Here is a 26,711-nt window from a genome sequence, read left to right on the forward strand (position 1 = left end):
CAAATGGTCTTCCATGCCCTTTTAATCCTTTGCTACCTACGCTCTGCTAAGCCAATGCCAAAAACAGGCTGGAAAAACTCTGTCCAGGAAAAAGAACGGACTGTATGTCCCAGCATGAAAAGGTTTCTGCCCAAAGGCCAGGCAGGTCAGAGAATGTCACAGGTGCAAGTGGCAAGAGTTCTAGATTAATATCTCCAAGCTTTTAAACATCCAAAGGCACTGTTGAGATAAAAAAGAATTTCCTTAGGAGACTATTGAAATATTAAAAAACAGAAACAATTTATCGATTCACACATTACCCGATTATCCAGAATTAACCTGTACTGCCTCACCACATGAAGCAATGGAAATAAACAGTTTTGTTTTTGTTATTTCTCCATTACAAATGACTTAGTTACAAAGGAGCAGCCTATACAACCTCTGACTGTCTGACTCCGGACTCAGCTGATAGCCCATTGTTGGCTATTCAGCAGACAGAGGTCTGATTGTGGAGATGGACAGAAAACAACACTTCTGCTACAATTCGGAGCTGCAGGAAAAACAATTGTGGTACTGTCCATTGCACTGCAAGCACCATCACACCTGCAGTGATGCTGCTAAAAATAATTTGCAAACATGGCAGTATTATAATATTGAGCTTTCATAATTTTGGATTTTTAACTGAGGGTAAGAAAAACATCTCTAGAATCTTTCAGGTAAACCCTGATCTAATATTCACATGCTAGATTTTGATTCCAAGAATATCAGAACAACAGTAATCATTCCGGCCATCTGTCTCCTTTGTTTTTTACCAGCAAAGCAGCCCAAGGACCTCATCTGGCTGTTTCCTGAACGCAGTCAGGGCATCGACAACACAGCTTGGTAACTTGTTGCAGACTCCCACAACCCTTGGTGTAAAAAGTGCCTCCTGGTTTCAGTTTTAAATGTTCTTAAATGGCGTAGTGAAAAAATCCAGTTCTTTTAACAGATCTGGTTGCTGTTCTCTGGACTAATTTGAGAGTAACATATTTATTCTGCTGATATCTTAGTACCTATAAGAGCATCAGGTGCTGGTATTAAGCCTAAGACATTTCTCGTCTTATGATGAGGACTGAGTCTGGTATCGGTGGAGAAATGACAACTATTTTTTCCCCTTTTGTTACATCAGCTCCTAACTATCTAATCCTACAGATATTTTATGCATGGATATGACAGGAAGAGATCGGTACTCCATATGGAGCAGCCTTGAAGAGTCAGGCATGTGCTTCCCAGACGCGTATTCCAGAGCCAGGAAAAGATTAGAGTTCTTCAGCAGTGCAGAATACGGGGGGGGAGCACGAGGAAGGAGCTCAGTAAATGAATAGAAGGAAAGAGAGAACCCTACAAGAGCGCACACAGATCTGCTTTCAAACTCCAGGAAACAGCATTCCTGCGAAGCACACAGGCACACCTGTATGCGGATGTTGCTAAGTGGAATGAGACAAGAGGATCAGCAGAAAATCTACTGACAGAACTCTCTCACCCTCACCACCCCTGCCACCGTTTTATCACATAATACCAAGGGAACAAATCCTCTCTGTAGTAAAACCTTTAGAACTGTCTCAACCCATTTCGCTTTCCCTCTCCTCCCTCTCCAGGTCTGTATTTCATTACATGTGCTTTGATTCTACTTCCCTGTGTACACACAGGGCTTCATAATCCCATCACTCTGGGCTGGTTCACTCTCTAACTCCCCGGCGTCCCCCCCCCCCCCAAAAAAAAAAACATCCCCTGAGCTCCACAGCGGACACAGTGTGTGTCTGGGTCTGTGGAAACACACTGAACAATAAAAGAGCCCCTTGTATCCCTTCATATGACTCCTGTTGCCGAGGATCCCTCCTGCACAGCCCTTCCAGAACCCCCCTGAAAGGAGGAAGGGCCCCCTTTCATATTTAAATCCCTCTACTGGTGCCTACAGTGTATGTGCATGTGTAGTGGAGCTGTGAGATAGCAGTAGGTTTAGGCTTACAGAGGATACAGAGAGGGGCTGACTGGACTGATCCCCCCCAACAGTGCTACATTCGCTACGCTGGCCACATCTGACAGCTGCCAAGAGGGTTCAAGAGAGCTGCTGGAATTGTCCGCAAGGGAAGCTCACCTCCGGATTCTAGGCAGGACTTTCCGGGAATCTTCCCTGCAAATCCAGGTAAGGGAGATAACTATCTGTGAGCTACTACTGGCGCAATGAATGCGTTCTCCACTCTCTTTCACACGCTGCTTAGTGGTACATTTTGAGAACACGCTGCTGGCAGGGACAAGCACATTGGCTTGTCTTCAGTCCACATGCATGCAGGATCAAGGATGCATAATTTATCCACCCTGATCAAACAGCATCAATATTGAATTAGCAGTGTCAAACAATCCTGGGACTGTCACCCTCCTGCTCCGACACAGTGTTTAACTTTGAAGTGTGTGGTTGCTGGCACTGTACAGGGAATGTGCCCTTCTCCTGCAGACGGGCATGGGCATCCGCCTGAGTGCACATACACAAACTGTCAGGGAACTTTCACCTGTGCCTCCTCTCCTGTAGCCACTGCTACAGCTGCACATGCTGTCGATCCACACATGGCATGACCTAATTGGACAGGACAGGTGGAATCGAATCTTCTCAGCGGAAGGTAGATGTTGCTGCGCTGATGTATGATTTGCCACAGCTGAATGATAAGCACTGAAAAAAAAAAGATTATTATCACAAAGGAATGTTTTCTTGACCCAAACCCCCCAATATACACTAGTACTGAAGGGCTGGCGTGGAGGTATGGCAATGTGCTGGCAACAAAAAGATGCTAGACTTCTGTCAAGGCGCTAACCAGAGATACATACTGTACCTGCAAGGACTGTGAACTGACTTTTGGAGATTTTTTTTTATCATTTTTGTGTATAAACATGAAGACTTTCTGGCTACTCGGTATCTTCAGTCTACAAGAGCATCAGGGTCTCACTTCAGTAACAGAAGTCTCAGGGAGACTGCGATTTTACAGGTTTAGCAAATTGACTTTCGGGCTTTGCCATGAATTTATCAGCACACGTCGGATCTCCAACACGACGCAGGCTGACATCTCCGAGTAATATTTCATGTGTTCCACACAATAACAGCCTGCGTCGGGACTGAGAGACCGGTATGGGCTTTTCCATATTCAATAACTAGTGACTACAGATTTAAAAGACTTTGCTCTTTTTTAAAAGATTGAAATGATTTTTAAATTCACCGCCTGCTTCGCCACATCACCGGCCTGGCTGTGATTGAAAAAAATATCAATTCCTATTGATGAAGCACTAAAACCAGCCTTCAGACGCCATAACTCTGTTACTGGGCAGAACAGAACCCCTGCATTCTCTCAGTGTACCATACTATATCTTCTGCTGTGACGGGAAAACGTTGCCTGCTTTGGTGCTTGTGTCGTGTCTGTGTTAGGCAGCTCACACCATGCCCCGCACGGAAGCACTTCAGATGGGTTTAGTCTCTGTATCCTCATTTCTAACAAAGCATAGCCAGCTCGATGTTGTAAAGGAGTGAATGGCTCTGAAACTCGGAGTTAATCAGCTTTGCGGAATGCTGTCGCCAGTTGTAGTGTTTTCCTAGTAACATTCGCCCTGCAAAATCACACCTTTTATATGCAGTATAAGATCACATGGAAAAGGACTTGCTGCAGATCAGCCTCAGAGGAAATCGTAGAACAGTGTAATGCCTCTATCTCCACTTTCATTTTATGGCAATAAAAAAACGAAAACATTTTATTTCCGAAAGTCAATAACAAAAAAGTTCTGCGACCTATTATTCATAAAAGGTTGCAATGCAATATTGCAAGTAGAGGCACATTTAGGCTGTTTATTAGCAAAATGTCTGCTGACAGCCTGAGTACAGCAACGCGCAATGAAGTCCAGAGACACGTCTGAGGGCGACAGCAGATCTCTGTCTTTGCTGTTGCTCATTGTAGCCGGCTCAAGGAATACATCCACCCTGTGTGGGATTGTACACACACAGGGGGCTGGTTTTCCCATGGATTTAGAAAGCCTGAGACTCGGAAGCACAGTGAAGATTGCTGGCTTCACAATGAACAGCCGGTCCTTCGCCCTCCCAATTAAAGTTTGTAATTAACACAGACAACTGACAGCGGAACAATATTATCCCGGAATTAATGTCAAGTGCACTTTTCAAATTGCCAGTTAATCTCCCTCTCCGAGCAGGAGCCTGTGTCTGAGATTAAGAGCTGTTCCTCGTGCTGCAGAGCCACTCGGGAATTCTTCTCTTTCTCCCTGTTTTTATCTCCCCACCCCCAGAGGCAAAGGCCTCCCATCTGCTCAGCGGCTCCTGCGCAGGTGAAACGGGCTGATAAGAGCCGGGTCTGGGACCAGGGCTGCCTGCTGCCAGGATGCACTGCACATAAAATCCAAGAGACCCCCGCATGAAGGTTTAACACAACCCATCGGCACAGTATTGTAGTATGAAACTTTCCTTATGAATGGTCTTACTGTGCTGGAAAGCAGACCTGTTATGGTTATATGGTTTGTCCTGCCTCTCCAAGCCTTTACCACGATTTCAAAGTGTTTTACTACACTTTACCATAGTGCACCCCTGTACAATTCCATTCAGGCTGTTACAGTTTGCTGGCATACAAAGAACTGCCTACCACTGGAGGAAAAAAAGTCACAAAGGAAACAATTTTTCAAAACATATACTGCCCTACTTATATATCTGTTATTGATGCAGGGGTACTACCTAGCAATTCCTTTTCGGTTCATTTATCCTGGTGAGGATCACATATGCAGTATGTTACAGTACAAAAAAGGTCAAGTCTAAACCAGAGCCACATTGACCCACTGGGCCAGAGCTCATCCTGGGTTCAGTAGCGTCAAGCAGACTAGGGAGCAGATGAGTTCCCCCCCCAGCAATGCTAGTACCCATTTAGACAGCACTGGTGACAAATCACGTCACTCAAGGTACACAACAGCAGTGCCTGCAGTGAGGACGCGAACCCACAATCTGTCAACCATGAGTCCACAGACTCACCCCCTGCACTGTACTGCTCCCACAGTACACAGGACATGAAAAAAACCCAACAAAGAGCAAAACATGGGCAGTTATTACATTGTACGCCCATAAGCCAATGAATCTGCAGAAGACATCCAATCTATTTCATTCTGCACAGAAGAATATTACAGTGCTTCATGCTCCAATGCTTAAGAAGACAGCAAAAAAAAAAACACATCACCGAAGATAAGCACTAAAGTTGGAAATGTATTTGTTGAAAAACTCGAGGTGCAATAAAATCACATCAAACATGAATTCAGCTCGGCATTTTACTGGAGCAATCTACATTATGTGTTCTGCCCAAGGGTAAAACAGCGGTGCCCTACTAGAGGTCTGAGTCCACAACTTCTATTTATGAGCTCTCTTGATATATCTCTCTACAAATATAAATTAAAAACTCAGGAGCTTCTGCAGCAGTGGCAACAAAGCCAGCTAGCATTCGCTGCTTCTGTTGAACTGTTCAGAATTGCATTTCCCTGCTGCCCTTTGTCACAGGAGTCTACGAGAACGTCTGCACAGATATAAGCAAATTAGTGCTATTGTTTAATTAGCTGTGGGGACAAAAAAACAACTGAGCTTTTAAACAAAGGCTGTAAACACATCATCCCCAGCTGACAAGACTAGAATTCACGGGAACAAGCCAAATATTTGTACTTTTTCGTTTTCCCTCTCCTACATTGTGCTGTGTTTGCTGTCCAGCAGCTTGGGAATTTAAGAGTCAAAGGCAATGCAGATTTGGGTGGTTAGCTGTTTTCCTCTTCACAATAAAAAAGCATCCCAGTCCAAACAACACAAACTCGTAGCCTTACTCAAGCACTGCCTAAAGTAGGTCTAGCACTTGTTTTTACACAGATGCTATTTTCTGCTCTGAGCTTGTGGGCGCCATGGTAGAAAGCACTGAAATTGCTTAGTTAGTGCTCTTAGCAGGTGCAGCTGTGTGTGCACTTCTGTTGCACACCTCACACACAGAAGTGTCCAGGTGCATCACAACCGAAGGAGTGTTTGGGATTTTTCTGTCCTAGCTGGTGATTAACCCCCCTGCAGAAGATGGTTTACTCTGTGTTACACCATGGTAAAAGCAGAAAAGCACAGTGGGATCAGTGCAAAGTAAGATACAAACCAGGGAGCCCCCACTGCACAGTAATGGAAAGGCAGAAACATGGCCATCAGTCTTACCTACTGTACATGTGGGTGAAAAGCTGTAATTCCCACTATAGTCTGAACACCCAGTCAATAAAAGTGGAACATATTTCATTCAGATAATTCATAAAATGGGCAAAACAGCTTTTCATTTAGTTGCAAGCTTTCCTGTGTTTGCGCAGTGCAGTCTCACTATGCCACAACGTGAACTTTCCGAAGATGTTTTGTCAGGCTACCGTGAGGGCGCTGTTCATGATCAGGTACAGTCATTCCCTCCTGCATGTGACGGGAGGCACGTTAAATCTGCGCACTGGCTCATTTTGTAAAGACCTCGGCAAATACTGTACAGATTTAGGTGGAATGGAACAAACCTATGACTTGTCCCTGTACAAATTTGTTTTCTTTCCTCCTTTCGAAAACGTCCGTTCCACTTAGACAAGCCGCCGCTTCCTTATCTCCTCTGGGCTTCGCGGGCCGCCCGCCTGCGAGGTCAGACTCGGAAATGTTCGGTCAGTTGGCGACAGTTCTGCCTTCAGCCTCAGCTCGGCTGCCTTTGCCGGAGAAACGACGCGCACGCTGCCTCGTAGCAGGCTCCTGTATCGGGGGTTTCCTGGGCGTCAGTTCTATGAACGGGGGGCGCTTGAAACCTGCTCCGCGTCCACGACTTGTTTGCTGTCCGGAAAAAGCATTCCAAACGGATGGCAGTCGATCAAGCTTCTCTTCAAATGGCTGCCAGCAAGACACCGGGGTGACAGAAACGGACGTGAAAACCAGCATACGAAAAAAGACGACACCTGAATATATTTTATGGAGGTAATGAGACCAGTGATAAGGGGTTTTTAAACTTCTTAAGGCAATGAAACCTTCCACACAAACCACTTTCGAAGATCTGGAAGGACTCTGCTCTTCAGGCATGTGCAGCAAAAGGACAAAGTTCAAATGTGAACCTCTTCCTCCGGACTTTCATAAAGCGACTCTGTGCAAGAATTTGCCAGAGGGCGATGTAATGGGGCTGAAGAAATATCAGATCGCCCAGGGAGACGTTGTGTTCAGCACCAGGAATCACTCTGTCGGCAGAATCCAACAGACCTTTCTGCAGCTCGATCTCACTGCAGATATGTCAAGAAACTGAACGATGGTCAGAAAGTCAAGTCTGGGTACAAGATGACAACGCCTGAGCTGGTCGTTAGGCAGCCCGATCTCCCTTGTTTGTTCCGTTCAAATCGTTACCGAGCGAGATCGCAGTGGGCTTGCCTGCTTCAGTGTCTCCCCTCACTGCGGAAAATCAGACTGAGTATCGGGGCCTGGTTTGGAGAACTGCCCCGTTTTAAAGAGTCTGCTCTCATTCTCTCACCAACACACCAACAACCTGCCACTCTGCTGCCTTTGCCTCACAGGCACCTGTGACCCAAAAGCATCTACAGATCTCTGGCTCTATATCAGTGCTACTGCAGAGTCGCCTGATGCAGGTTTGCTTACAGCGAGCACAGCGATCACACTTCTCCGTTGTGAGAGGAGCAGGAACTGGAGACGTAGGGTTTAATAACAGAATGAAGAACAGTTCTGTGCATGCTTGGTAGCAACAGCCCACTTTGTCCCAGATATTGCCTGCTTGATTTCAGTGATCAGTATGCAATCATCATAGCTTTTCTTTACGTTTTGACCTTATTTCCATCCCTGAACCCCTCCATAACATTACAGCCAACACACCCTTTTTTTCTCATTTTAATTTTCTTTACCTGTCTCACCAGATTCAGATAATGCTTCTAAACATGCAGCCACACAGAAAAGAGAATTTCACAAGGTAGGATACACTCTGGACAGGACACCAGTCCGTCACAGGGCAGGATACACTCTGGACAGGACACCAGTCCATCACAGGGCAGGATACACCCTGGACAGGACACCAGTCCATCACAGGGCAGGATACACCCTGGACAGGACACCAGTCCATCACAGGGCACAGGGCAGGACCACACCTTGGACAGGATGCCAGTTTAGATCTTGGGAAGAAACCAGAGCAGCCAGTGGAGATTTGCATGGCTGCTGGGGGAGGTGGAGGGAATATCCCTCAACACAGAAGGTTCGCTCAAGTCAGAATTAAACACAGGGCCTGAGAGCAGTGAGGGGATGCAGTTCCCAGAGACACAGCACAGCAGCAATGTGCTGGGGGAAGTTTAGACGTCAACATTGCCAACAGACGTCAACAGCTTGCAGAGGGGTGACCTATCACATGCAGACAGGGAGACCTGAGGGGCACAGGGTCGGGGACACAGAATAAAGGTCAGGGAGCTTCATCCATGCAGGAGGCTCAGCTGCTCCACTGAGCAAGACAGCGGTTTTCAACATGGTGCTCCTTTAAGACTGGGAACAATGCTCTCCTGTCCCTTTTCCCTGTGTCCTTCCCAAGACAGACCCTCGGTGCTGACTGGCAGACACTGGCGTCACCACTGCTGGAGAAGTGGGGCACAGGAACCAGGACTTTTGGGAGCCTGTCAGCTGGGGGCTAATCTGATTACAATTTTCCTTTTGTCAGAGGAAGGTGAAATAACAAACCAGACCCTTTCCCATTGTCTGGCCCAGACACCATAACCCAAACCTGATCATTAGCAATGCCTTGACCTCTGAACCCCTTGACCTTTGCCCTTGTCACCCACTGCCGTTTGGATTAAAAACAAGTTTTAAAAAAAACAACAAAATCCGGCTTCACGCGGAGTAGAGGCTTTTGTTGTAAATGTGTTACACAGAAACAGACCAACAGTTTGGAGCAGGGATAAATATTCGGCCAGGCACTTTAAACAATAGACAAAAAAACGTTCCAAAGATGTTCTTTCCTCTCGAAAACTCCAAGAAGACGGGAATTTTAGGTTATAACCTTTAATCTCTGTTTTTGCGAAGTTAGTCAACGTGTGCTCAGTTTAGATGTTTCACTAACGGACCCATCTAAATAGGAGGTGAAAATGACTTTTTACAACCCACCCTCAGACTTGTGCACCAAGTAAATTTATAATCCCAAAGTGTTGCCTTTCTGCTTTTCATTGATTTTGATAATTCAGGGGAGTTTATATCCATAAAATCGAACTGAAATCATTTATTCTCCGAGCCAATCATTTGAGGCAAGCGCAATTTAACCGCAGCGCGATAGATGTCCGGTCTACTTTCCCTTTGAAGATGACCTCATTCAAACTCCTAAAACTTCTTGGCATAGATTATCAGTAAGATCCAGTTTCGCATCTGACTAGAAAACTAGGTAAAAGACCTGTGCCGCTGAAATACAAAAACAAAACAACCCAAATTCTATTATAGTAGCAAAATTTTAAACTGCTTAAAAAACGATTTAATTACTTCGAATCCAATGAAACTGTGAGATTAATAAAAAAAATACAATTCCTCGTTGCACCAAGGGACAGTTTTTAGGTATAACTTGCTCTTATCATTTTGAACAGATTTTTTTTTGTTTGGTCCGGGAGAATGCAGCTTCAAAATCCACTCGGCACATTTTAAAAGGTTTTTAATGCTTTAGAACTCCGGCAGGCTGATTGAATGTTTGAACCTGTGGACAAGTCTTTTAAACCAGCATGACCGCCCCAGACTGCGGGCGCTCTGGAATTTACTCCTGAGGAACCTCTGCCAGCCTCCGCGTCGGCATACTGCATTCCTGTCGCTAGACTGACTGGGTCTTTCATTTAAAAAAATATTACCTGGCAAGGGCCTTAAACTCCTGATGCGGGGATGTATTGCGCACTATTTAAAAAACAAAAACAAAACGTTTTTCCCCTTTTCTTCTGTATTTTCCAGTTTCCAATGTGAGTGGCTAAGTAGAAAATTCTGCAGGGAGATTTTCATTGAAGGAAAAAACGCAAAAACAGTTATGCACAGACGTTATTCTGGGTACTGTACAGCTCAATTAAACTAGCATGTGCAGGAGTGTTCTTTATCTCAGATGACATGGGCCTTTATTGTTGCAAAAACCATCTTTTAGTCTTCTTTAGGCTTCATATACCCTCTTATCCTGTATCATTATTATTATTATTTAATATGGTTACATATAGATATGGATGTATAGGTGTTCGATAAGGTTTTCTTTCGGTATATCATATTTAAGTCTGCGTTTTTCTCTTTCTCTCTACTCCGCATTCCATTAAAGCTCTCCCGTTCGTACTCCAATGTTATTCAACCTCGCTCCCCTCAGTCTATGTTCATTTGAATTGTATCAATTTCCTTATGAATTCCTTCCTCCCGCCCGGCTCCTGTTGCGCCAGCCTACTTAAAAAATAGTTCCTGTGTTTCTCCGAGCTGAGCTGCAGACACAACTGAAGCTCGTTCATTCGGCCTCGCTCAGGCCGGCTGTGGGCGCTCTGGGGTTTCGGATATGAAAAAAAACATAAACTCTTACAGCTGGCAAGCTAGACGAGAAGGCTACTAACAGAGAGGAAGCGAAAACGGCTGAAGATCGTATTTTGCACTGTTACAACGCATTGCATTCATCTCCAGAACTCTTAAGCATCCTATCAACTCACTCAGCTCCCACCTGAGTAATGCAACAGACAGCCCCTAAATTACTTAATCAATAATTAACAGAGTCGACATGACTATCAAGGTTTCTGGTGGTTCTATAGCGCTACAAAGAGCAGAGGGCAGCCTGCAGTATCGGAAAACCCTTCTACTGCATATGGCTAGAGCTCTCATTGGCTTAGCAATAAACTGGTGAATATTAAAACGCGGACAGGGGAGAATTCCTCAGTCCTTTTTCAAGGGGGCACAGCGGGCAATGTGGGATTCACAGTACGCAGGCATTCTGTGGGGTTTGTTGTGCTGTAGCAACTGAAGGATTCATTTTTTTTAAACAAAAATGCGAAGAATGCTGGCTGCCGGTTGTGCTGACTAAGCAAAGCCACCAGTGGCTTTTCGCTGTATTGGCGCCTGCGAATTCCAGAGCCTTCCCCGCCGATTCACGCCTGCGACTGTCTCTGTGTAGCGCCTCGTCTTTATTTTTTTTTTTGTATAAAAATGTGTTCGCTCAAGGAAATTTTTTATTGTTATTACCTTGAAACATTTTTCAGTTCATAAAATTGAAAAGGTCAGCGTTTTTAAATCCTTGAAAAGACGTGGATTACAGGACGGCAGGGGCCCTGTAAAAATCACGCAAGGCGTTGTGGTGTTTTTAGAACAGAATAAAGCCTTACTTGTTCTCTTTTCAATATATGTTAAGCAGCTTGGACTATAGTCCTGTGGCTCCAGAGTTTATAACCCGCCTAAGACAGAACACCATGCTTTTGAGTACCTGACTGGAAACAGTTGGTTTCAAAGAGTGTCAATAATATGGCTGCAAGTGTAGTCATTGTTTGTTTGTTTTTAAATCCACTGTCGACATGAATGAGATGTTGGAAAACATTAGATGACATTACTATCTGATACACAAAGTGTGGGGATCTTTAAAATGTCCACTCTGATCATTTATTATACATGTATTTAACGTGCATCAAATGTACGTGATTTGATTTTCACATGGGCACTTAAAATTCCAGTCTTGCATTATTCCCCCATCATCTTCAGTAGACGTAGGATAAGTGTCCTCTGCGTTCAAGGCAGAGCTGTTCTGCACCTGTGGCGCATGGCTTCTTAATGTGTGTGTTCAGTTCTGCCCCAGAAGGCTGCAGTCAAGCCCTGAGTGCATGCAAGCACATCAAGCCCCTTTTCCAATCTCCTGCAGCCTGTCTCAGCAGCAGACCCAGTGGGCAGGTGTTTAAATATAGTGGAGATGGAAGCTTTTTCATGTCTCAAGTAAACATCCAATACAGTTCTGAAATTTAGAGACTTTACTGATGTCCAGGGATTTTTTTTAGGTCGGTTTGATATTCAAGAATTTCAGTGGAGCGAAAGTAAGATTTTCCTGCTGCCTCTGGGGATCTCTGATAAGATAAGACGGTCTTGACTGCTCCTGTAAAGAACTTCCCTCCCATCGTGAAATGGAATTTGCAATTGGTTGTAATAATTGAAAAAATAATAGAATAAAGCATAATAATTGATTATTATTCTTGTCCTTTTCACTCAGTAAATAAATAGTCATAATGATTACTGTAAAAGATTACTGTCAAAGAGAGTCGTGGCGCTGCAATTAATTCATTACAGATAGCCCAAGTCCTACAGCCCTGGTGTTGCAGGTTCAAATGCGTTCTACATCAGAAGGTGTCTTGGTTACTTTGTCCAGAGCTTGCCATGCAGTAGCAACTCCTGGGTCTGTTCTGTAGGTGCTCGCGAGCCTGCAGTGTCTGTATTATTGCCCATTATGCACAGATCCAGAAATAGACTACTGCACCAATGTGCTTACTGTTACCTTTGAAAAGAAAATCCATCTTCATCCACAACATAAATATTACGTTACAGCATCACAGATACCATGGCTGTGGGAACTATAAAGAGAATTTGCTTCAGTCGCATCCCTCCTTGGTGCTACTGCTGTTTTCATGACCTTGTCATCTGGCCTAACGAGGGCTCAAGGAGCTGAAAACAAAAGCCTGTGTTCAGCACACTGCAGCTGGTGTCCTTTTGATGAGATACTGGGTGATCCATGATAGAAAGGAAGGGCTCAACGCACTGTGGAAGGTTTAACAAGATTTGCAGTTCAAAGTCAGTGTCAGTGCTCACATTAACGAGGCACAGCAAAACAGAATCACTGCGCGGCGATGCATGCATCCATGCACAGACGTGTGCTCCAAACACGTTAGAATAGGCGCCAGAATTGTCATGAGGACATCTAACCCCATCAGTTCGGAGTAAGATATAGAATGCAATACGACGATCACTGCTCAAAACCTTTATTTATTGTATACAATCAAAAGGGATGATCATCACGTGCTACACTGTACCTTCCCTGCACAAAGACACTCTTCCTCAGCCTTTAGTATCTACAGAGGTGGATAGACTGTTCCAGCGCTCAGTGTTCAAGCCACAGATCCCTGTGTCTTATAACCTGCGTTGATTGTAAGAAGAAGAATTTTCAACTTTATTTTATAAATAAAGTTTAAAACAAAGAGAAGATATTTTTTAAATATCTTCTCCAAGTGCTTTATAGGAAAATAAATGTTGCACTGTTCTCGTAAAAACAAACAATCCCAATAACAAAGACAGGAGAAAACAAGATCAGCACAAAGAAACACAAGGGATTAGAAATGTAGCAGAGGATGCCAGGAGCAGACGCAGGCCTTTCTGAAGAAGACGGCTCTGAGACTGGTTTCGAATGCGCCCGCGCGGGGTGGGTGACTCTCTGATTGTGTTGAGCTGCTGCCTGTGTTTCGGTCATGATCACATCAGCTAGTGTTGACTGATGGACAAAGCATGCCTGCAAAACATGGTTTTCTGTTGATGGGCATTCTGAAAAAAGCAGAAAAACAGAAAAAAAAGCATAAATGTGGTCGTGCTTGTAATCAACAGTGTAAGTAGAAAGCGTTATTCAGCACCAGGCTTGTGACCCAGTGTATTGAAGAGCTGGTGAGCTTGTCCAGCCTCAGAACAGAAAGTTCTATCTGATCGGAAGGCCCTCTCAAGGGATCTAATTAGAATTGAAGATTTTTTTTTCAGTTGCTGTTGAAACTACTGTTGCTGTTAAACAGCAAAGTACATCTCAATATCCCTGTAAGATATTCCATTCGCAGGTTTTATAAATTATTAGTACGAATGTCCCCCCTGAGACACGAGATTTTGTTCCCTGCAAAACAAAAATTAAAAACATGAAAGGGCTGCATTCTTTTAGAAGCAGTGTGTGCTGGTACCAGAAAGATTTTGTCCCCAGTTTGTTTTTAGCTCACAGCTGATATGAATGCACTTTAAGAGTGATTGAATACCTTCATGAAGCCCCTGGAAAGGGTCTATAAATCAAGTAGAAACGGACTTTTCTTCCATACTCAATAGTAACATGTGTGGCATTGCCTGATGCTGTCGTCTGTGTTACATTACACCCTCTTCTTTTTGTCCATGTGCTGAATGTTTGCAAGAAAAACAGCGCTAGCTATTAGGATGGTGAGAGAAATCGGCAGGCAACAAAAAATAGCTTATGACATTTAATTGCTAATAAAAGGATTAAAGTCTTTCATCTGGTTTCCCTTAGGGTTTAAAAGGATGCTCATTTTTCTGCACTGGAGATGAGGGTGTGAGGAACAGTGATACCATAGCAGAATGAGCAGTGCCTGGAGAAATATAACAGTACTCCTTCTTTTGTTTTCCTCATTATCAAAGTCAAGTGAAACAGCCCATCCGTAATAATTAGGTGCTAATTAATATTGGATGCACAATGGTTTTTTTTTAAAGATTACATTTGATAGGCTGGCACAGTGGTGCATTAGTGAGCTTTGCTGCTTCACAGTGCTGGGGCCCTGGGTTCACTGGGCTCCGGCTCTCCTGCGACCCTGAATTAGATAAAGCAGTTGGAAAATGGCTGGTTTGCTGGATTATTTTTAATAACCATCAAGCATTCCGACCGAAGGCTCCCTGTAACCCAGGAGTCAAATATCCTGGTCCCGCAGAGCAGATGAATCTGCAGTTTTTCCAGGTCTCTGCAAAGCACTGTGACACATCCAGGGGTTAGGTTCCAGATGAAGAGATCTTTCAATGGACAGACCCTGGAAAAATGGCACAAACGCAGCACCAGCATCAGATGAGCTTCACCTATCCATTGAAGTCAACGTTGAAGTTGTTAAAGGCCCAGCTAGACTGAAAACCTGAAGAGATCTGTGCCCTCCTTGGCTGGGATCGGAGCATCCCAGCACTTGCTCTTCCCTGTGGATGATGCTGACTGTAAACAACTTTCCCATACTGCATTCATCATGCATGAGGAAAGTCAAATATGAATGATTAACAGGCCATTTTGGTTTCAACAACACACAAGTTAGCACAAAATCCCTGCAGTCCTGACAGGTATTATCACCTGAGTGCCTGCAGCTGAGCATGCTGGGGTCTCATTGTGGCCCCTCCTGAAATGTCAACGTGTTTGGCCACACGTCAACATGCTCAGAAATGTCAGGCAAAAAAGCTGGGTTCCGAGCAGTTTCACGTGACTTTTAAAGCTGCATCTCCCTGTCTTGTCAAAATCTTGCAGAATATGAAGTCCTGTCTTGAGAAAAAATGTCAGCCTGGAAAAGTAGACGCCTTAAAAGATGTGCAAAGCTTTGGTAGTTTTTTGCTGGATTTTAATAAAATGTTTCACTTTTCCAAGACAAAAATATTTATTAATGAGAGGTGATCTTTAGTACAGTGTGAAAAACACATTTCTCAGCCGTCTAAATATGTTGAACAGTTTTAGTTTTTAAGATTTAACCATATGAATAAGATTTGCTGTGAACTGACCCAAATTCTGTCTATACATGATGAAAATCCCCATCTTATTTTGATTTAGTTGAAAAGCCCCAGCAGCTTAGCGTTAATGCAAAATGCCAAGCATAAAAAGAAGCAGACACAAACACACCATGACAGTCCTGATGCAGGCAATCACGCAGGCGGTCACGCAGGATGCTTGTACCAGAGGAAGATTAGACAATTCTCTTTTTTAATACTGTAAGGTTCTCAATATCCTCTTTTTCAATTGTAACAAGAACACTGTTTCTGTTCCATTTTTCAATGGACTGTGAAGCATCACATGGTGTTATCCCTGAGGCTGTATTTAGGTCTGAAGGCACAGCTTGAAGCATTCTGCATTAGCCAAAAAATGCAGCTCCCACGCTCCAGTCTAGAGAGGATGTGATGTTTTCTGACAGATGATGATTAATCGTTCCATTATCTTCTGCAGTGTTAAATCTAGCCATCTTCCCCCTTTTAAAGCGTCACATAATGGTATAATAATCTGTCCGTTTTGTGCTGTGACAGCTTCAGTTGTCAGCTCACAGGAAGACCATTTCTCTATTCCCCACCAGCCTGCACGCTGTTGGGAAGAGAAACCAGGCATGTGAGTGGGCTTCCTCTCTGAAGTACCTGCCAGTGGCACCTATAGAGTCAAGACTCTGAATTATTTATCCCTGTTTCAACACCCCTTAGAAGAATGCAAAATATAAATTACCTCCTGAAGCTAGTCAGGTGTGAGCCTGGTCAGTACCTGAATGGAAGACCTCCTAGGAAAACTAAGGGGACCAGTAGGGGGCGCTCACCCCATGGTCTGTGTGGATCCTAATGTCCCATTATAGTGACGGGGACCTTCGGATGAGACGTTAAAGTGAGGTCCTGACTCTCTGTGGTCATTACAAATCCCAGAGCATTTCCCGAAAAGAGTAGGGGTGTAACCCCAGTGTCCTGGCCAAATTTCCCCCGGCCTTTACCAGTCATGGCCTCCTCATAACCCCCATCTCTGAACTGGCTTCATCACTCTGCTCTCCTCCCCACTGAGAGCTGGTGTGTGTGAGAGGACTGGAGCATCACCATGTGGGGTAGCATACTGGTGCTGGTGTAGGGGAGCCCCCATTACCTGGAACATGCTTAGACTGCTATTATTATTATTATTATTATTATTATTATTATTATTATTATTATTATTATTATTATTACTTGGGAACAATGAAATTGCGATAAGGAAGTGAAAGAGCTGGGTGCAGCACTACTGGGAATGCTTTATGCCACGGAGGCATTTACCAGTGTTATATAAGCATCTGATATGTGTTCAAGGATGTAGACATGAGATTAATCACAGTGATTCCTTATACAGAACTTTTCATCCCAAATGACCCCAATGTGCTGTATGTTTATGAGGGGACACCATATACATACACACAGCAGCCCCACCAGGACACCATGGTTGAAAACAACAACAACAACAAAGCAGTCAGGACCCCACATTAATGTCTCATCATTGGTTGGCACCTCCTACAAAGCTTCCCTGGTTACCATGCCTAAGCATTGCTTTGGAAATCCTGGTCCAGAGAGAAGATCGCCACCTACTGGTCTGCCAAGACCACTACATACAGGAGCACCTGGTTTGGCAGAGAGGGTTTCTGTCCCAGTGCTGAGGACACCCAGCCTTGCTGAGCTTCTGGAAGCGGATGAGATCGGCTTACAGGCTTGGTGAGGTTCCTGGATGGTGCAATATTACACCTCGATGAGCAAAACGTTAACGACAAAGTTAAAAAGGAGTTTGCTTTAGTTCATTTAATAAATTATCCTGTCATTTCCTCTCAAAGCCCATTATTATTATAAATAAACTGTCACTTAAATTAACTACACTGCAGATGAGTGAACACTTTGAAATGTAATTACTACATTACCAAACAAATTAAAATCTTTTTTCCGTACATTACACCTAATTTATTATACAAATTGAGCAGCTCTGTGATATATAGGCATTCCGGGATTGTGAGGTACGTCGAAGAGGATCATTGAGCTGAGTTTGTAGGCTGGCAGGCTTCAGTCTTTCAGGCTTGAGACAGTGCCAAGAGACCTGTGCTTGCCTCAGACTGGCCTGCGGGCCCTGCTATTGATCAGCTGCTGCTTTCCCTCTAGATCCCGATGATTTGTCAGGTGCCACATGACTGAGACAGGCTATTGATTATTCCTGTCTGGCCAGAAGCAATTACCAGAGCTCAAAGGCTTTTAATAATACCTAAGCGAAACATTGTTGTTTTTCCTTATTCAGAAGCCTATGTAATGTTCCCCGATTTTACAAGCTGCATTTAAAGAAGGCAGCTGAGGGCCAGAGAGTGGAGCTCTGGTCAGGGCTCACAACTCCCCACTAGAAAGGTCTGGGGCTCATCTCCCAGGTGGGACACTGCCTTTCAACACTTGAGCAAAGTCCATCAGTCAAGCTGATTAGGTGGATGTCTTCCTGTGGAGACAGGTACGCCCCAGGTTGGATTACTGGTGTTTTCTACGTATCTATTGCCATGAACGTGAACCTGAGTGAAGAACAGTTTGTTGTACAGATCTTTCTTGCAATAACTACCCTCATTCCCCCTTGCTAGGATACATGGGGGAGCACACAACCTGAGCTGAGGAATACAAAACTAATTTCAAAATGCTGTGTTAATCATAAATAATTGTCGATTCCAAAGTCATAACAACGTCAGCTAAATCCAAATTTACTAAGTTACTTCACCTAAACGCACTTTCCTGTTGAAACATACAGACCTTTCCTATTGCCCTTAATGCATATTAACCCCACAATAATGGTAATTGAGGTATATAAATGTGTGCCGTGAATTTATCTGGCTTGCAAATCTGTGGTGATTATATTACATCATAGAAACATTTTACTTAAAAAAAGTTACATCAAAATATAACTATTAAAATTATTTTTAGTTATACTTTTAAATGATCAGTTTACATTTTAGTTTTGCTTTTGCTATAGTTTTTTGCTAACCAGATACTCCCATCCAGCGACTGACAATTGTGTAGATCACTAAAATAAATGGGCAACACAAGCAAGCCAACACAATAAATGACAAATTTACACTTCCAGGGCAAACTGTCTTTTGGACTCGACCCATGGAAACCTCTAAAATTCGTAAAAACACAAGAAAGGTGACAAATAAGATGACGCCATCCCTCCAATCTGGATTAATTGGCAGGTAGTAGCTAATTGATCTGAAGGTTTAACCGATCCGTTTCTTGAATGAAGTCAGTCTATCAGCTTCAACTACACGACCGGGGAATCATTTATACCACTCTCCCACCACCCTGAACATAAAGACATTTCAATCACGCCCATCGAAATCTCTGCTCCTTGTTGAGATCATATGAGATCAATTAGAAACAATTCGATACCACTTCTTCCCAAACCACGATATTTTTGACGACCGTCATCTGTCAATGTTGGTAGCGATCACAGCTAGAAGCATGACTTTCTCCAAGGCATGTGTTACTACGTGCATGCCACTGATGCGCGGTTCACTTAAGGAGTATGATAATGCGCCGCCTATCGGACTTGCACAACGCGTTTTTGCAGACGCTTGAAATCCAGGGGGACCTGGGCGATAAAAGCTGTTTGTTCTCGCCGTGAGACAGCTCTGCTCACAGGGGGATACGACTGAGAGACGCTTGACAGGCAGGCTGACAAACCCAGTGCAATGTGCTCCAAAGAGAAAACCCACACACAGGTTTCCTATCCCCGCGCTTGGGACAGGCTCATGCGCACTTGCAGAGCGCCGGATGCAGATGGAATGCCTGCCGCGTTCGCATTGCTAATTAAGTTAATTAACAATTAAAAGCACGCGCATGTTAAAAAAAATGTTCATCAGTTACTAAAGCCCATACTGCCGCCAACAAATTCTTGTTATTTTATGACGATAAAGCAGGCTCATTAAGGTACCGACAAAGAGTTTCACAGAAAGTAGGTCAGGTTCTCTAGATTCTAAACATTTTTCCCCCAACGTGAAAGCAGTTTGTAAAAATCAATTAAACAAAATACAACAGTGAGGTCTGTTAATGCAAAGGCCGACTGACGGCAGGTGTGCAGCAGTAGCAATGTCCAATTCACACACAAAATGTCTCCTTCGGAAGATCATAACTCGAGTGTTGATCGCGGCTCTCCTGATAACGGCGCTGCAGCAGACTGAGCACTCAAAGATAAGATGCTATACAGACTCGCTGCGGGGTGGTAAAACGGTCGTATCGCACACTCGTTTTACACTGCATTTTGTGTGGCAGATGGTAATTTCAAGTTCCTATTGTAGTGTGATGCCTCTGTTTCTGATTGAAGTGCCACTCTTCTCCTTGCGTGAGGACACACACTGCGACACAGGAGGGAGGCTCCTGTAATCTTTATTGCATGCGCCGCTTTTCAGCTTGAGCCCGGGGCCGGCACCTGCAGCCTGCGACAGGCGCACACACCTGGGCGGAGAGCAGAGCGTTTCTGCTCGCATCCCCGGAGTATGTGCCACTTCTCCGAATCTCTTAAATGCGACAGCTTTATTAAGACTTGCACGAACGTTTGCTTGTTCTGCATTTATAAATGTATCATTGCCCTCGAGCAAAGCTGCACTGTGAGACCCAAACTGGAAATGAAAACATTTCTCGAATTGCTCAATTTCCATCGAAAACAGCAAGCTGGTCAGCGGACTGGGAGCGCAAATGGAGATACAGAACGTCTTTCCAAGATGCACAGCCAGGCACTAGTGTGGCCCTTGATGAAAATGTGCCACAGAACTGACCACAATTATCAGAAGACAGGGAAACCAAATTAAAAAAAAAAGCATAGTTTGCAAGCTAGCTGGGGGCAAGCCCAAAACAACAAAGATTTCCCAAAATGACACCAGTCTTCAGGGCACTCATTGCAAGACTGGTATCTCTGACTGTTGAGACACCTTAGTTGTATCAACCATTGTAACAGAAAAAAGGATCAAAGTGCTGATCCAGACAGCGGCGTGTCTGCAGCCCATGCTCTCTGTTTGTGGGTGCCTGGGTGAATGGGGTGGGTCTAATCAAGAATTCACATCCACTGGCAGATTGCAGCTTGGTGATTCATTGAAGCCTCTTCTGGACCAACACACATCTCCAGAAACACGGCTCCCCCGCCCGCTGTTCGTCTCTCATTTTTTCCCCCTCATTTCAGAAGCAGCTTCGCGGGTTTTCTTTTTTAGTCTCCAAGAGCTCTTCAGATATTCTGTTTCGTTTGGACATTCACTGTGAAGACAGTGTGCCGCCTCTGCACACGGTGATACTTTTCATCTGTTTCCCTGTGTTTATAATGTTTCCTATCACTGAAACAAGTAGGGAAATGAAATCAATCCCAGATCAGGGAGCTGCCTAGTGTTCCCAGATGCTGTGAATACCTATCACCGCAGCTCTGTTCCCACTGCAGAGTATCCAGTGTGATGCACACCAAGAAACATCCATCCATTTTCTAAGTGCTTCATCCAATATAGGGTCACGGCCTATCCCAGCAAGCAACAGACTCAAGGCACCCACGAAATAAGACATCAGAGCTGCACTGGTGTATCAGTCCCCCCAGAGGACCTGCCTTGACAAACAGCTGGGAACTCCAAGCAGCAGACAGGAAGTACTGCGGACAGCTGCAGGTGTGGAAGGGAGATCAGCACCCCTGCTGTCCTGTTGCTTAGTAACCACTATAAAGTTGCATAGATATATTGGAAAGGACAATCTGGACTTTCTGCATCCTTGGGGCTTGAAGACAGAAGGGACTTTGAGTGGAAGAGAAAAGAGAGACAGAATCAGTGGTCCCTGTTTTAATGCACAACACTTCCAATTCAAAAGAGTCGGTGTGTGTGGGGTGGGAAGTAACTAGTATTTTGAAAACTACAGTTCCTCTCTGAAAAATAAGACCCTGTTGATACACTTATAGAAAATAACAAGATATTCGACTCAACATTCAGAAAGCCCCGTTCCTGAGCTGCTCTTTTCTGTCTGGTCCTGGGCCAGCTCTGTTTGTTTACACTGTTGTGTGAAACCTGTTCGCAGACTCGCTGCTGAGCGTGTTGTGTCCCCCCGTCCAAGTGCAGTTGTGAAAGATTTAGATGGGGAAGGAAGGAAGCTGCAAACGAAACTATCCTTGCAACAATTTTACAATCTGTGTTGGAAAGTGACATTGGCCCAAAATGAGAAGCTTAGGAGAGAGTTAGAAGGTTCTGGAGGCTTTTGCCCTAGCCACTTGGCAATGCCTCCTTTGTAGAAGACCTAATAACCTCTTCAACCTGGGTAATGTGACTCAGAGCAAGTTCCTGATCTCCTGTTCCACAAAGTCATCAGCTACCCTTCCTCCCTTCGGACTCGTCTTTTCTCATTCTTCATTCTTTACTGAGCGAGGTACACAAGCATGGGCACTTCCATTTTTTTTGTTTGCATTCGCCACCACCACGCCTAAAAACCAAACTGCAAAACAATGTCCACCGGAGCACAGGTCTTTATTGTAGGTCTGGAGAGAAGAGTGCAGCTGTGAAATGGTTCTGCCCAGTTCCTAAGGTCACTATGATTCACATGCTCCCGTTACAAGCCAAGCCAGCCAGATCATTCATTGGTATCAGGTTCTCCACACTGCCTTGCAGAAAGTGAAAGCAGGAACACACATCACAGATTTGCAGTGCAGTCACCTGTTCCCTTGTATAACAGATAAAGATGCCTTTGTTTCTTCCTGGACTCCCTCTCTCCTTCTCGATGTACTTTGCTTTGGCTCTTTCTGTTCATCATTCTCTCCTGCTCCTTCCTAATCTGATTACCTGCCAGGAAACTGTATCTTGCGCTGCTAGAGCACAGGGGCTGCAGCTGACAGAATGTGAAATGAAATCTGAAATCTTCTTGTGCAAAGATCCCCTGGGGTCTCTACAAAAGGAGTAAGTTTGGGGGGCCACTGATAAGGGCTGGCTCCCAGCCGTCTTATCCTAACCCAGCTGGAGTGGCAGCCTTCTTAAAAAGAAGAGAGCTATTCATCCTGGTCTGATTGAAAACTATTTTAATGAGGGAATAATGTGTCTGGCAATGTAATGCATCTGTGTAATGAGGTAGAAACTGTTAAGCTAGTGGCTGGCAGTGAGTGATATGCGGTACAGAGCCAAGGCTTCTGTCTTGTGTGTAACCAAGGCTTTCTCTCAATCGCACCCTCCTGAACCCCTGTGTTTCATCTAGGAGTCAGTCCTTTTCATTGCCATTAAAAAGCCAAGAGATATGAGCTCTGCTTGTGTTTGATGAAGTGCTGCCACCTAGTGGCTGCCTAGACAATGAGAGGCGGAACAGCAAATCGGCCGGCCTCTCTGGAGTTGACGCAAGTCAGATCAGGTCACTTTATTAGCCCTATACAACTTCTTGTATTAGGAATTTGTCTTTTTCGCACTCCCCAGCTTGCTCTCCATGAGACGCACAGACACAAAGAAAGGGAGAGAGAAGCTTGGTGGACGTCCTGTCCAGGGTGTATCCTGCCTTGCACCTGCTGCTGGAGAGTAGGCTCCAGTTTCCCCTGCAAACCTGTACTGGATGAAATTAGACATATGTGGTTAGAAATTGGATGGATGACACTCCCTCCTTTGCTTAACTGTTCCAAATGACCTAATCGGATTGATTTTTTTCAAGATTATTGAAACCTTTCCTATGAAAGCAAGCTTCCATGTACCATTTAGATATTTTATGAGGGACAGAATACTCTTAGGAAAACAGGTAATAATACCTTAGATCTTAATATTTTTAACCTGTCATTTGATATCTGTATGATTGTCTCATTATACCTGTACAATTGGCGGCAGAGCCAAGAAAATTAAATTTAGAAACAATCCAAAGATGTCGGAAGGGTTATTAAAGTCCCTTCACTGTTATTGCATGTCTTCTTTCAGAATGATGCAGATCTTTCGGTCCATATCAGCAATAGTTGCACTGATACGGACTCGCAGTGCTGACCGCTTCAGGCGCTGGAGAGCTGTCCCACTAACGCTTGTCTTGTTTGACGCAGGAGAGATGTCCCCGGCTCTGCAGCTCCTGATTGGCTTGCTGTATCACATGGCATGCGGGGGGGCGGTGCCGGGTCACATGACACAGGGGCCCGTAGAGCACCGCTCCGCCTTCTCCGTGGCCCGGACCAGCAGCATGGAGGGGGGCCCCAAGATGGTGGTGACCTTCGACAAGGTCTACGTCAACATCGGGAACGACTTCGACCCCAAGACCGGTATCTTCCGCTGCAGAATCCCCGGCGCCTACTACTTCTCCTTCACGGTGGGCAAGTTTCCCAGGAAGAACCTGTCCGTGATGCTGATGAAGAACAAGAACGAGGTGCAGGTCATCGTCTACGACGAGCACCACAGCAAGGAGAGGAAGGTGCAAAGTCAGAGCGCCATGCTGCAGCTGGATTTCGGGGACACCGTGTGGCTGCGGCTGCACGGAGACCCCAGATACGCTCTGTACAGCAACACGGGGCCGTACACCACCTTTAACGGGTACCTGATCTACCCCGACACCTACTCCTTCCAGAGGAACAGCCTGTCCTACCAGGAGCTCAGGCACGGCCCTGTGGGCCAAGGGCCAGCTGACTGCGCCGGGGCTCAGCGCCTGGACCACATGCTCTCCGACCAGCCAGCGCGCCGCGAGGAAGAAGAAGAGGGTGAGGAGGAGGAGGAGGAGGAGGGGGACCCCAGGTCGGCCTTCTCCACGGCCAGGACCCAGAGCGTCACGGGGGAGGACCAAGGCGCGCTGGAGCACAGGCCCATGACCTTCGACACGGACTTCGTCAACATCGGCGGCGACTTCAACGCCTCGGCCGGCGTCTTCACCTGCAGGGTGCCCGGCGCCTACTACTTCTCCTTCACCATCGGCAAGCTGCCCCACAAGACCGTCTCCGTGAAGCTGATGAAGAACAGCCTGGAGGTGCAGGCCATGATCTACGACGACAGCCGCTCCAAGAGGCGGGAGATGCAGAGCCAGAGCCTGATGCTGTCTCTGAAGAAGGGAGACACCGTCTGGCTCTACAGCCACCAGCACGAGGGCTACGGCGCCTACAGCAACCACGGCAAGTACATCACCTTCACCGGCTTCCTCGTCTACCCGGAGCTCCCACGGCCCCGAACGCAGAACGCCGCCAAGGAAAAGAATGAAATATGATCCTGCCGCCTGTGCCCCCTTAATTTATTGAGTGAGTGTTTCTATTCCCTTTTCCTCCCTTGGAAACGTGATGGATTGTGCGGAGTGAGACGTCGCCTTTCCTGTCCCTCTGCCCTTTTCTCCCACCCCAGAAGCATGTGAAAGGACTGCAAACCGACACCCCACCCCACCCCCCCCCCGCCCCTCCTTCCGTCTTCGTGTGTGAAGATCAGTTTTCTCCCCTGCTCGGAGACAGCAGTGCGCGCGAGCTGGCTTTCTGGGGACTGACAGCAGAAAGTAACTGGAAATGCTTTCCACTGCAAACCAAAAAAAAAAAAAAATTAATGGCTGAACATTTGGTTCTCGTCTGGTTGTCATTAATCTGACCTGAGCTTGCTCTGTCACTGTTCAGAGGAATTTCCACTTCAGACAGTGAGATTTCCAATTTGAAGTAAAGAACAAATAATCCAACTGTAGTTTATCGGGCCGTTATGTTTTTAGATGTGTTTGTCACGCAGAACATAGAATTCCTTCTTTACAATTAAGCGCTCATTTATGATCCTCCCAGAGGAATTCGGGGGCTTTGACAAACTACCTTGTTCAATCTGGGAAGATAATCTACCCGAGAAGCGTTGCTGCCTCTCTCTCTCTGGAAAGTCTGGGCTGCTGGTGTTGTTTTTTCAGGGTTTTTTTTATTTTTCAAAAAAGTTTACAAACCTGCCGTTGAACAGACACAAGCACATTCTCTTTTCTGCCAGACATCAAAACCTTTAATAGGTACGATGTGCCTGTTACGGACTGTTTCATGGTAGAGTATAAAAAGGAGTAAGTGCTCTTATTTAATGGGAAGAGAGAATATATTAATACACTGTATTTGGTTTGTTCTTACATTTGGTGGATCGTGAGAATCCATCATTGCCATTTTGTGGTGTTTCTAATGCACATGGGTTAACAAAAAGCAGTCAACTTCAAATAAATCCCTAAAATAATAATTGAGTGACTTATAATTTTAGGCTAATGCTATATTTGATTTCATTTGTGATTCTCATTTTAGTAGTTTTAGCAATTACCAGACAAATAAAAATGATTAAAGAAATAACAGACTGAAATTGTTAGTATGTTACAGCAGTTTTTCTATGAAAAGTGGGTAAATACAAATTATTTAACTGATACTAAAAAGGGCTTGAGTGATCTAGAAACAAAAAAGTTTTTGTTGCTTTCCAAAATTTTTAAACAGGCAAAAGGATTTAACCCATAATGATCAGCTGCTAAAAAGGTATTTTCACGGGAACCATTCCTTCGTACTTTTAATAATCAAGCACATCAGAGCTGCCCAGCGCAATTTAAAAAGTTTTTATTGAACTAGCAGAGGGAAAAGAAGGCGTTCTGGGAAGATAAATGAAAGCTGGTAAAAATGCAGGTCCACCTTCTGCTGAAGGAACTGCTAAGGTAAGGACTGGGCAGTCCTGGTCCTGCTCTACTTGTGTCTCCAGATTTTCCATGGATCTTTAAAGCAGCAGCCCCACCAGCACACCTGAAGCTGTTGAATTCCTCCCATTAAGCCAACAGGGAGCTGAGCTGGAACGAGAACCTGGCGCCAGATCGCCTCACACCCGGACTGGGTGATGATGAGAGTCTGATGGTCTAATAGGACACGTCAGACGAAACTGCGCACTGCGGCGCATCAGAATGAAAGTGCATGTACTGTACATATGACTCAACTGGGAATATTATTCCCACGGACAAATGACGACTCACCACCGAATGAACGCTGGCGGGTGTCCTTGCAATTTTACTCTCTAAAACTGTATGCACCGTACATTCTAGGGTGGCACATTGCGCCCCCTGTCGGACATCAGCGGGGTCTAGCCTGTAGATGCGATCTTCTCTCTCGTGTCCGTGCGTGCGCCGGCTTCCAGCGCGCTCCACGGCGCCCGGCTCGCGTCCAGATCCACCTTGCCGAGTTGCCGGGCGCCCCCTTACGTACCGAATTTAAAAGCGCTACTCTCGCCCGAGAGTGTGCGACACCTGATCT

General features: G+C 45.2%; 1 protein-coding gene across 1 annotated transcript; it reads left to right on the plus strand.

The window, feature by feature from the left end:
* Positions 1-1,933: 1,933 nt before the first annotated feature.
* On the plus strand, positions 1,934-26,075 carry c1qtnf4 (C1q and TNF related 4). The gene is made up of 2 exons (XM_015338710.2): positions 1,934-2,164; positions 23,556-26,075. The coding sequence occupies exon 2, from the start codon at positions 23,561-23,563 to the stop codon at positions 24,695-24,697; it is 1,137 nt and encodes a 378-aa protein (XP_015194196.1). The 5' UTR covers positions 1,934-2,164; positions 23,556-23,560; the 3' UTR covers positions 24,698-26,075.
* Positions 26,076-26,711: the final 636 nt, after the last annotated feature.

This window comes from Lepisosteus oculatus, chromosome 21 (genome assembly GCF_040954835.1).
Source record: "Lepisosteus oculatus isolate fLepOcu1 chromosome 21, fLepOcu1.hap2, whole genome shotgun sequence".
NCBI lineage: Eukaryota > Metazoa > Chordata > Actinopteri > Semionotiformes > Lepisosteidae > Lepisosteus > Lepisosteus oculatus.